General features: G+C 49.3%; 2 protein-coding genes across 4 annotated transcripts in view; one reads left to right on the top strand and one right to left on the bottom strand.

Annotated features, from left to right (window-relative positions):
• The window catches only part of Hhat (hedgehog acyltransferase), a 275,044-nt gene extending 270,579 nt beyond the window's left edge, over positions 1-4,465 (top strand). The window contains exon 12 of the mRNA XM_006988143.4: positions 3,228-4,465. Within this exon, the coding sequence (XP_006988205.3) occupies positions 3,228-3,319 (92 nt within the window). The 3' untranslated portion in view covers positions 3,320-4,465. The remainder of the gene's footprint in view (positions 1-3,227) is intronic.
• Positions 4,466-6,839: 2,374 nt separating this feature from the next.
• Positions 6,840-12,522, bottom strand: part of Kcnh1 (potassium voltage-gated channel subfamily H member 1) — a 309,023-nt gene continuing 303,340 nt past the window's right edge. For 2 of the 3 annotated variants that reach the window (XM_006988144.4, XM_006988145.4), the window contains exon 11: positions 6,840-12,192. In XM_006988144.4, the coding sequence (XP_006988206.1) occupies positions 11,335-12,192 (858 nt within the window). In that variant the 3' untranslated portion in view covers positions 6,840-11,334. The remainder of the gene's footprint in view (positions 12,193-12,522) is intronic. The other variant, XR_013043517.1, reaches the window with a different exon arrangement.

The following is a 12,522-nucleotide window of genomic DNA, read 5'->3' as shown; positions in this document are numbered from 1 at the left end:
GAGGGTCCAAACAGATGATCCCCGGACTGAGGAGGCTGAGGCAGGATGGCCACAAGTTAGAGGCTAGCATGGGCTACACGGTACGACCTTATCTCAAAAGAGAAATGAGAGGGAGTGAGGGGCAGGGGATGGATGAGGAAATGAAGAAATGGCTTCGTCACCCCAGGAGACTTTCGCACCCATGCTCCCCATCCCAGCTCCTGGCAACCATGGATCGCTGTCATTGTAATTGGTTAGCAATTTATATAAATGGAATAATTTACTATATATTATTTTCTCAAGGGCTTCAGCCTCATTTTTTTACTGTGGAAAATTTTACACAACTTAAAAATATGGTTTTAGTTATTTTTAATATAGTTCAGGAACATTAGGAACATTGCATTGTTATGTAGCTGTCACCACTGTCCAATCTCTAGAACTCTCCTTGTCTCCCAAAGCTGAAACTTTGTCTCCATTGACTACTCATTCCTCTCTCCTCCCAGTCCCTGCTGGAGCTTGTACCTTCTGTCCATGAAGCTGGCCACTCTGGGACCTCAAATAAGTGGGATCAGCTAGTTGTTCCTTTGTGTCTGGCTTATTACATAACACGATGTCTTCAAGTTCCACGGAGGCCGTTACATTCATCAGATTTTGCTTTCCTGCTGGTATCTGTGTGTACACATCGCTTATCTACTCACCTGTCAGCTTGAGTTGCTTGTACCTTTGTGAATACGTTGTGACTCTGTGTGTGCAAGTATCTCTCGTAGTTCTGCTGTGGATTCTTTAGTCACATATATTATAATTCTGTATTTGATTTGATGACTGGAGGAACCTCCATAGTGGTGGCCGCAGTGACAGCACCATTTCTCCTCATGTGCTGTGTGGGAGGCACACACTGGTGTGTGAGGACATGCATGCATAATACGCCTGTGTGTGGAGGCCAGAGGACAAGCTTGGCTATCATTCTTTTTTTTTTTTTTTTTTTTAATTATTTTATGGTTGGTGTTTTGCCTGCAAGTATTTCTGTGGACCATGTATGCCTGGTTGTCCTCAGAGGCCAGAGGAGATGATTGTGAGCTGCCATCCAGGTGCTGGGAATTGAACCCAGGTCCTCTTGAAGAACAGCAAGTGCTGTTAATTGCTGAGCCATCTCCTTAGCCTGACTGTCGTTCTTAAACCTTGTTTTATTTTGAGATGGAATCTCTCACTGTTCTGGCAGCAAGCCTGAAGGACCTGCCTGTCTCCACCTCCCCAGGGCAGGAGCTACCCATGCAGCCGCCATACTTGTTTATTTTCACATGGGCGTAGAGACTAAACTCGGGTCTTCGTGCTCACAAGGCAGGAACATCACGGACCGAGCCCTCTCCCCAGCCCCAGGACATGACCTTTTGAACGTTGTTCATCAGACCCACTCCTTTTTCTGACCCTCTTTCCCCTTCCCAGAGAATCACAAGTTGGCTTCTCGAGGCCCTGCTTGATGACAGCTATTTCCCTATGAATCCCAGCCTTTCCAGTCTATTCAGGCTGTTAAAACTGCTCAGAGAACTGGTCAGTCACGATAACCTCAAGTAAAATCTCACTGCTTAGTTTTCCCTAGCCCTGGCTGTCTCCCTTTCGTTGGCTGTAGTCACCACACCACCCACCATAACCTATGTAACTACCTCTACTGTACCAACTCCATCTAGTCCAACCGTAATGGTCATCTTAAGTGACTCTGCTGTGGTGTCTCCACACTTCCATGAATGTAACAGACCTGTCTGCCAGGTCTGTCCTGTTAAATGTATCCACGGTTCTTTGCAATCTATTCACAGAACCTCCAGTTGCCAACAACTGTCTCTTTAAACTTATCACTTGTTTATGTAGCAAGGTCAAGGTGCCGAAAGTCCTTGAATCTGGCAAGCAGGGGAAGGGTGGAAAGAGAGGAAATTGTAGAGGGAGACCAGTGACTTACCACAGGACATATCCTGTTAGCTCCATCTTTTAACAACTGACAAGCCTGTGTGACCACACATCACAGTGGTCTCAGAATGGTCCTCATCTGAGCCTGAGGAGGATGCTTCAGCCTCTTGGGCCAACCAGTTAGCAACCTCTTGGTTGGACTGTACATGCAGGTCAACAATACCCAGTGATGTAAGGTCTGGCATGGGGCCAGGCACATGGAGAGTGAAGTCATCCTGGGGTAGTTGGAAAGGTGGCTTGTGGTCCATGTCTTACCTGAGGTGGCAATGGGGGCACCTCTAACTCAGGACTGAATCTGTGGAGTTTGGCTTCTGATATGTCACATCACTCCCAATTCTCCAACGTTTCCAAGAAAGTTTGACACTAATATTAAAAACAAGAAAAGATCAGATATTCTGAGATGTGTGTTTGTAGAAGAAGCTGCCAAAAGTTCTGAGCTTGTTTTTAAAAGGTTTATTTATATTTGTGTGTGGATGTTTTGTCTGCATCTTTGTATGTACACTGTGTGTGCGCACCTGATACCACAGAGGCCAGAAGAAGGTATTTGATCCCCTAAAATGGAGTTACAAAGAGTTGTGAGCTGCCATGTGGCTACAGGGACTGAATCCAGGTCCTCTGTAAGGGCAGCCAGTGCCGTTAATGGCCAAGTCCCCTCTCTAACCCCGAACTCTGAGAGGCTTCTTCCCCACAAGATTCATTATTTGTTTGTTTTGGTTTTTTGTTTATTTATTTAATGTGTGTGTGTGTGTGTGTGTGTGTGTGTGTGTGTGTGTGTGTATGTATGTGTACCACATACAACAGTGACTATGGAGGTCAAAAAGTGTGTTAAATTACCTGGAACTGGAGTTACATCCCCATATGGTTGCTAGGAACTCAACTCTTGTCCTCTGCAAGAGCAGCAAGTGTTCTGAACTGCTGAGCCATCTCTCCAGCCTAAGTTCTGAGTTTTGAAATCTAGTATTTAATAGCACAGTCTTCACTGTAACAGCCTGCCTGCGTGTGGAGATTGACTGTGGTTCCTACAAACATGTCTTCTCCTCTGGTTATTTGCTTTAGTCTCCAAGGGGCATGCTCTTTAAAAGCATAGCCTATTTCTAAGGGTGTTTGCTTTTGCAGTAATGTACATGGTGACCCCAATGAGAACACAGGGCCCCACCTGCTGGGTCCAGACAAAGCTGGTTTTCCGGAGTCCTGTGTTTCAGGTGCCATATCCTTAGGGGACAATTTGCCTGTGAGGGAGGGACCGCCCAGGCATTCTAACCATTCTTCCTCTTTGCCTCTTCATACAGGCTGGCCGTGGGTGACCCTATCTGTCCTGGGATTCCTGTACTGCTATTCACATGTGGGTATCACCTGGGCTCAGACATATACAGTTCTCTAAAGCTGCTGGTCCAAGTCAGCCTTGCGGTCAGTCTTCAAGAGACATGGCATTTCACTCGGACCTCTCACTCTGAGACCATCCCTGAAGGACCACCTTCCAACTCCAGGACAAACCCTGAAGAAACATTTTCCACTCCAGGACCATCCCTGAGGGACCACCTTCCACTCCAGGACAATCCCTGAGGGACCACCTTCCACTCCAGGACAATCCCTGAAGAAACATTTTCCACTCAAGGACCATCCCTGAGGGACCACCTTCTATTCTGAGACCATCCCCGAGGGACCACCTTCCACTCCAGGACCATCCCTGAGGGACCACCTTCCACTCCAGGACCATCCCTGAGGGACCACCTTCCACTCATCTTCTGCTGAAGATGCTTCATTCTGAGTCTGACAGCTTTATCTATCACAGAAAATGTACAACCTAAAAAATCTTCTAATTTTGGAGCCGCAAAGATTTTCTCCCTACCCCCATGAGCTTCCTGGTACATAAGCTAGAGTCAGGAGCAGTCTTGGGTCTTTCCCAACTATACATGTTGACATTTGTTCTAGAACCTACTGTTGACCTGTTGAGTTCTTTCTTCTTGACCAAAGATTCAAAGTGGTGGACATTCATTGTTTGGGCATGGAAACCCTAGTCAGGGATAGGCTTGCCTCTCAGAGACATTCTGTGATGTTTGGTGACCTCTTTCCATGTTCTTCACTGGATTGGCCTGCACATGGATGGTCCTTAGCAGGGAGGGAGCAAAGCCATAGTCCTGTTCCAAGTGGCCTGGCTAGAGTGGATGATGTACAGGTGGAGCATCCAAGGAGTCCTGCAGTTTGAACTTTACTGGGGCTTCCCCATGCAGCTGCTGTTCTCTGAGGTCTGTAGCCATGCAGGAGCATGGTCATTCCTGCCACAGCAGTTCTGTACAGCACGGGATTGTAGCAAGCCAGAGAATGGGTGTGTCCACACACAGGTGCTATTGGGCAAGTCCTGTGGGAAAGGTGGTGGCCCAAGGTCCCATATGCTACGTGTGTTTTGTGTAGTGGTTTCATTGCCTTATTCTCACCCAAATAAAGCAGAGCCCTTTTGTTACATAGATAATTCACATTTTTCTAGACTTATTGTGGATATTTTTAAATAAAAATTTTGAGATCTAAACACGCATAACTTGACATTTCATCCCTCCAGACTGATGTTGGGCAGGCTACTGCCGACCTATGGTCAGTGACAGTGCTCCCACTTGGTTTCACAGGGGAGGGGGTGAGGCTGTCTGAAAAAGCTGTGTGTGGAATTTGGGACAAATGCTTAACACTCCAACTATATGAATTGTTTACTGGGTGACAATTAGGTGTCAGAGCCAATGGGGCTTAGTGCTGTTTCTTTCTCTACAAGACATCATCCTGAGTCATCTCTGGGAATATCAACTCAGTGGAACATGCACCCTTACAATGCACCCCCAGTCACCAGGTAGATCCCCTTCTTCCTGGCTGCCATGCTTGGAAGGGATGGGGGGCAGATGTTGATGGCCTGGGATGAATATGCTGTGCTCATTAGAACAAAGCACAAGCCGGAAAGGGGCTGGTAAGCTGGGCATTAATAAATAACCTCAGCAGCGGGCTTGGTAAGGGGGTTGACACGGGGCAGGTAATTGTGGGCTGCTGGGAGGTTCCAAGGATTGGGGAGAGTGAGAATTGAACTGAGTGCTGTGCAGTTTCACAGATCAACAGAGCAAGGATCTGTGGTCAGCCAGAGAGTCTGGGTGAGGCCTTCAAGTAAGGGAAAGGGCTTGCTAAGAAAAACCGTAGTGTAAAAATGATTACGCGGACATCCTGTAAATAATGCAGGAGATGCTGAACTTGTCCAGAGAAGCCATTTACAGAATGGTAGACCTATTCATGAAATGACACTGGAAGAGTCGGTGAGTGTACTTGGTTGTTATAACCCTGAAGCTTGTTAAAACCATATGATTCTGGCGAGGTCTCAGGCTAGTGGACATTGGCTGTTAGTTCGCTGTGTGGGTTATCCAGGACTCTTGTCCTGCCTCTCCTTGCTCCCCACTGTAACATGACAGGAGCACCTTCCTCTATGGTCTCCACTCACTGTAAATAGACCCTTGAGGCTGGCTCCTGGGCAGCAGTCAGTCAGTCATTAGCCCCAGTAACTTCAGGAACAGTTCTGGAAAAACACTGGGTAAGGTCTTGAGTCACTGCCAGCCCCGGGGCCCTCTGACTCTTGATAGCTCCATGAGCAAGGCCAGGAGCTCTAGTCACCTGCCAAGACAGCGCCCAAGGAGGGCAAGATGCCCGAAGCCATGAATGTAGTTTGTCCCTTCTGATGCCATTGTGGTGGGAGGCAGAGCCTTTGTTGTGGTTCGGCTATGAAGGACCCAGATCTTTAAGACCCGGATAGTAGAGGTAGCCTCACAGGCTCCCAAGGCAGAAGCAGAACTTCAGTGAGAACAAGTATTGCCTCACTTTCCTGTGGACGCTCAGTGAACAGCACTCAGACGTGAAGTCTGCTGCCTCTAGAACTTTATATTCCCCCATCCATTATAGGTTCATGTTGACAGTCAACTTTACAGGATCTAGAATTACTTCAGAGACTTTTCTAGATTTCTAGATCAGGAAGACCCACTCTGAATACAGGTGGCACCATTCCCTGGGCTGGGATCTAGACGGCAGAGAGAGAGAGAGAGAGAGAGAGAGAGAGAGAGAGAGAGAGAGACAGACAGACAGACAGACAGACAGACAGACAGCACCCACCTCTCTCTGCTTCCTGTCGAGGATGCCATCAATGTGACCAGCACCCTCAGGCCATGAGCTAAAATAAATCCTTTCTGCAAGCTGCTTTCTGAATGAAAAAAAAGAAATAAAAGGGAAAGGAGATGACTTCTCCTAGGTGTGGTGGAGGAGAAAGTTTATTATAGATATACAGGTGAGTACAGCTGGAGGCAGGGACATTAGAGAGAGTCTAGAGTGGACATGACTCTGAGCCATGTGAGGAGAGGGAGGGAGAGGGGGAAAAGGGAACCGGGTGCAGCAGCCAGGAGGCCCACAGAGAGGGGATAACCAAAATGGTGTGACTGAATAGGGGAGAGCAGCCCAGTGCCCTGGGCTAGAGAAGTTTAGGGGAGGGAGTGGAGTGTGCCAGCCAGGAGGCCCTGTGACAGGTAGGACTGAGGGAGACAGGAAGAACCTGGCAGCCAGCAGCTGCTTTGATATGTTAAATTGGCACCTGGGCATTTGGATTGAAATGTAACAGCCTTTTTCTGCTATTTTGCCACATCAACAAGAAAACTGACTGGTGCATGGGCACCATTCACATCAGAGCTCCCCGGATCAGTTCTTAAAAGAGAATTATTGCTATGTTTATGTGTGTCATGTGTGTGCAGGTGCCTCAGAGGCCACAAGAGGGTATTGGATCAACTGGAGCTGAAGTTGTAGCTGGTTGTAAACCAGCCACTTAGGTAGGTCTTGGGAAACATGCACAGATCTGCTGGAAGAACAGAAAGCACCCAACTGAATGTCACAAGTGTCACGTATAAAATAGTTTATTACCATAATAAATAAAATTAAACTTTTTTTTACAAATATCATTTGTGCTTGTTTAAAAATGTCAAGAAGGGGGTATCATCATCCATGGAGTGCCCAAGTTTTCTTCACATCCCCACACCACAGCCACACAGTGGAGCTCTTGGCAGCATCCTTGGCTGACCACAAAAATAGCCTCAGCTCATTTGCACTTCCGTTTATTCATGCTCATTCGGACAGAGGAAAAAGAAACAAAAAAACCCCGATAAAGAATTTGGCAGGATTTGATGGAGAGTGTTCATATGAGAAGCCCCAGAATGATGAACTGCTCATGAGTATAAATGTCCTTGCAATGTGGACAGTCTCCAACTGATGCACAAATACAGTGTCTGAATATTAAGAGGCCACATTCATGGGGGGTGTTGCATTCATACCATAAACGCAGTCTGTCTTCTGATAGGAGAGCTGCAAACTTCTCAAGGACCAATGGGTCAGTGGATGACTCAGAAGTCCCAGATAAAGAGTCAATGTCTCTAAGGAAGGTTGAGTGGCAGGTGGAGACGCCCCCACCAGGTCTGGCAGGAATTCAAGGCCATCCTTAATGGTTCTGATACACTAGTGTGAAAACTGAAGTTTCATCTGAGACTGACTTAAGCTGCAGGTAAAATTCACATTGATGCCTTTGAACTGTGGGAGGTGGCAAGGAATGCTTCTCAACACCAACACCTCGGGTGGAAAACGGTCCTTTCTCAGAAGCTTAGGGTCAGTACTTCAGGGACACTGAAGACTTCTCCAGGTGGAGAGCATGGGAGCTGGTGAAGATAGTTTTTACTGACGTGAGTAAGAAGGCAGTCTACGGAGCAGCAACAATGACGGCGACATTTAGGTAGGAGAGGCCATCTGAGGGCTTGAGGGCACCTAGGCAGACCTCCTTTCTAAGCAACGCTGGGGGAGGGGGTAGGAAGGGGCACTGGCAGCCCCATTGCAGCTGGAGTTCCATTCGAGGTTCTTAAGGCTAAACATCTTTATTGCAAAACAGAGCACAAACAATTTAGTTGTGTGTACATCTACAACTTGTACCTTCGCCAGGGCTCCTGAGAGGCCCCGGAGTGTACCTGTAAGATGTCGGTGTGACAAGGAGATGACGATCTGCCTCTGATATTTCTAAAGAGTTCATTCAGTCCCTATTCCAACCTGGACATACCTGGCATTTGGCTTAATATTCTCTCCTTCCACTTAAGGATTTGGAAGCTGAAGCCTGTGCATGGTGGGGTGGGAAGTATTTCTACTCCTTGCCCAGCCATCCTCACTGTGGAAGCAGCACAGAGTCTCTAAGAGGTGGAGGCTAACACAGGCCCTAGGAACCAGATACCAAGAAATCAAAGTAATAAATGTGTTTTCAGAAGGTTGCTGGGGAGCTAGAGGTATCATTCAGTGGTAGAGCTTTTCTCTGGCATGGGCAAGGACCTGACTTTGACCTCCAGCACCAAAAACAAGAAAGAAAACCTTCTGTGAGGCTGCTGTGTTGGGCACAGCAGTCAAGCACTTGGGCTCTGCTCCAGCAGGAAGCAGAGAAGTGGAGTTAGCTATGCCTAGACCAGAGTATCACAAAACATGTCATGTGCCCAGCAGAGGAGGCTGCAGCTGCCTCAAGGATGGCATGGCTGACAATGCAGCATGCCTACCAAACCAGAACACTGACTCTGCCATTTTGGTTCTGATTCCTTGCCCACACTACTGAATGCCCTCAGGAAGAAAGCAGGTCCATCAGTCCAAGTGGGATTGCTGCCCTTCAAACTAGCCTGTCCAGATAGCCACAGGGAATGGAGCTTCACTGTGGATGATATTCACAATAGTTCATGTAGAGAGACCAAGTGGTCAGCACTTACTGGACAGTGGTGTACCACATCATGTGCTCCTCCCCTCCAAAAGAACAAAGTGTCTCTCAGCATAATTTTTTTTTTTGAAATCTCAGTGTTCAGTCTGTTACCTAGTCACTCTTTGTTTTCTGCTCTCTCCCCAGCCACCAAATAATGCTAATACAGGAAGGTGCAGGCCATTGGTATCTGAATCCTGGGGTCCTTGGTCAAGACACCAGTTGTGTCCTTGTAAAGGTGAAGTTGGCACAGAACAGCCTCTGGTCCAGAGCATGCCATAAAAGTAAAGAGAGATGGGCTGGCTCCTTTAAAATTTATTTCAGAGAAGGCAATCATAGCAAAAATGCTGTAGGAATGGAGAAAAATAAAAGCCACCCCACATGTTCTTCACTCTCACCTTCAGGAACCCCACGATGAGCAGAGATGCCCCCTGCAGAGCGTGGACCTCAGTCTGACAGGACTTCAGCACAATTTGCAGTGACCCCAGAGTGCAGCCTAAAGCTTTATCTGTCTGTCCCCTGACACAGGCTGGGCTCCAACAACTCTCAGCACCTGGATCATCCAGATGGGGAGATACAGCTTAGAGATTCACCCCCTCAGAAAGAGCTACCAAGGAGAGCAGGGCCTCCGCCCACTGGCTAGCAAGGTGCCAGAGGGCCCACTAGGTCCCAGAGCATTCCAGAAGGATCTCTAGGAGCAGGTGCTTCCGAGGCTGAGTGTTACATGACCATGGGGCCCATCCTACCCTCAGCTTAGCGCTCCTGAATTCTAAGACCAGGCTAATGAGTATGTGTGAGGAGTGGCCTTGTAGGATATTCAGGGGGCAGCTGGCCTACGCGACTCTGGTATTTCACAGTCTGTTCCCATGGGTAGTTGGGAGCAGCTTAGGAGACTGTGGGCCTCATTTACTCAGAGTCACCAGTGGGTATCTCTGAATGCTGCCATCTGAAACTGAACCTACTTGCGTCTTGGTCTAGGGATGCCAGGGGCTAGCCCTTAAGCATTGCACTAAAAGCTACATATGTGCATACCCTTGATTTCCCAGGGCCATCCATTCTGTACAGACAGCCATGCGTCAAGTCCCAGCATATGCTGTAGCCTCCAAGCAGAACACTGAACATCTTTGGTAGGGCAGGTCTTGAACGTCAGGCTCCCTAGACAAAATAAGGCTAAGCAGAGGCACCCATTTCCCTCACTTGCTCTCCTAACTGCTCTTCCAAAGCTCACTGCAGAGCTGAGCTTCCAGGCTCACCTGGTAGGGCCACACCCCTGGCAGCCCTCCAGGTGTACACCTGAGCCAGCTCCCTGACCTGTCCGATGCCATCCAGAAAAGACCAAACACTGTGACCTCAAGTGACTGAGGCAGCAAGTGTCCCTGAGCATCATGATGTGGGAACTTGGATGCCACAGAGATGGCCCTGTGACCATGGCTCTGAGCCCCAACCTTCCCCCAGACCACAGCTCCGCTGTCACACGCCACAGCTTATCACTGAGACATCTTGAAAACCAATGTGTCATCCTTTTTCCCCAGCTCCCTAAGAGAGAATAGTCATGGTCCTGCCATTATTTTTAGAGTAGGAAATAGGTTGGCTTTCAAATAAGGCTAAGTGTGGCTCCCACGTGACTTCTAATGACCCCATGCACTGGACAAAAATCCCATGAGAATCAAAATAGAAACCTAGTACTTGCTACAATCATTTTTGAGGTTGTGTGTGTGTCTACGTTGTTAGGAAAGCAACGCTGGGCTCCTGCCCCTTCCTTTCCATGTCCCCCACCCTGAGGAAAGCCATGGCGAGCTTGGGAAGAGGATGAGGGAGAAGCAGCAGAGAATCCCACATCGTGAGGCCTATAGCATGGTGCAGCGCCAGAGGGCCACCTGGGTCTGGGAGCTTCCACATCAATCATCCCACAGGGCAGACTGTGGACCGCACCACAGAGCCTGCTCAGAGCCGAGGGCCCTCTTGGTTCACCCTGGCCTTACCTCTTCCGGGCAAGGAAACCTGAGGAGCCCAGAGCCTGCTTGTCCATGGCACAGCACTCGACGCTCCATCTCTGCCATGAGAGTGGGAAGGCTCTCCCGTCCATCAAGCTCCCCTTACCGAGAGTTTGTTACAAATGACAAGAATAGGAAAACAGGTGGCGGGGTCAGACGTGGCTACACAGGGGTGATGAATGCCCAGACATCCCTGTGCCTGTTGTGGTCCTCAGGGGGCTTGGTAAAGGAGCCCAATGTGGTCATTCTCGAGGGGTTCCTGGAGCTCTTCTGCCAGTCTCTACATGGCTGCTGCCCTTTCCTGGTAGTTTTAATCTTTTATAAATATCACATTGGTAAAACATTTTAAAGGAAATGCTCTTTAGATAGATGGTGTGCCTCTTCTCCCCCAGCTCTCAGTGGTGGTTGAGATGCAGCTGCCATCTTGCAGGGTGGGCACCCGGCCATGTTCCTGCTTATATTTTCCAGAGCCCACACATCCACACCGATGCTACTTGGTCCCACTTTGACTTTCTGTCAGGAAAAACCTACTTTGAAAATTGTTGGTCATGTGGGTGGTGTGGTGAGAGGTGTTGAGGACAAGGGGGCAGGCTTTTGTCTGTTTTTGTTTGTTTTGAAATGATCCTCTCAGCTTGCTCCAAAAATGTCTCTATCTGACTCTGGGGACTGGGGCCTGGAGATCTCACACACCTCCTGAGGAGATTGGGCGGACCCTCTGGACATTAGTATCCTGAGTATCTCAGAAAGCTGCTTCTCAATGGCGGTCATTTTGGCGTTCAAGGCCTTGATGTCCTCCTTCAGCTCATGCTTCACCTCCAAAACCGTGGCCTGCAGCGTCTGCTCAGGGATGGGGTAGAAAGAATGCTTGACCTCAGCCAAGATGGGGCTCCGGTCCTGGGGACTCCTAGCCTCCCCCACATTGTCCAGGCGAAGGTCGCTCTTGGTGATGCCGCTGTCACAGGAATCTGTCTTCTTCAGCGTGGCCTCTCCTGATGCCTTTGTCCTCTCGGGCAGCGTCTCCATGGACTCTGCCTTGGAGACCTTGTTCCAGTCCTCACCCTTCCCACAAGCATCTTTGAACCGGGCCCAGCCTTTGCGCTTGGCACAATCGCCACTGCCTGCCTTGGGACCTAGGCACTCAGATCCTGGTGCATGCAGCTTGGCATGGTCTGACACTGTGGAGGTGGAGGCCGCCTGGAAGGACACAGGTGTGGCAGGGCTCTCGCGCACCGTGACCACGCTGGCCTTCACCAGGCTATGGTTGGCTGAGGTATGGTCTGTGAGGGCATTGCCCTTCTCCACATCCAGGTCCTCCAGGTCCCGGACCCCTCGCTCTGCTGCCAGCCTGGCCTCTTTCTGCTGGCGGAACCTTTGGAACAGTCTCCTGACAGGGTGGTCAGGAGGCAGGATGAGGGGGGCCTCATTCTTCCGTTTCATCCGCTCCTCCTCTTCCCGTTTCACATCGCTGATCTTCCGGAATACAATCTGAAGGGAGAAAGGACACCCTGTGTTAGCTGGAAGGAGCTCCAGATGCCAAGTCACCCTGACAATGTGGTCAACCCAGCCACCGAGGGCTGTAGCCCACGGCACATTCACAGCCCTGCAAGCCCTCAGGGCCACTCCTCCTGACTGACATCACCTGCCTTCTCCTGACCTGGTTCTCTCCAACATCAGAACATGGCTCTCACTGCTATCCTACTCAGGAGGAGCAAAGTCTACCTACGTGTGGGAGGCTGGCTGCCAAAGCTGCATCCTCCCAGGACACCTAGTAAATTAGAAATCCACCGAGCCTCTAAGATAAAAAGCCCCAGGGAT

This window comes from Peromyscus maniculatus, chromosome 11, assembly GCF_049852395.1.
Source record: "Peromyscus maniculatus bairdii isolate BWxNUB_F1_BW_parent chromosome 11, HU_Pman_BW_mat_3.1, whole genome shotgun sequence".
Classification (NCBI taxonomy): domain Eukaryota; kingdom Metazoa; phylum Chordata; class Mammalia; order Rodentia; family Cricetidae; genus Peromyscus; species Peromyscus maniculatus.
This window is presented reverse-complemented; position numbering and strand designations above follow the sequence as displayed.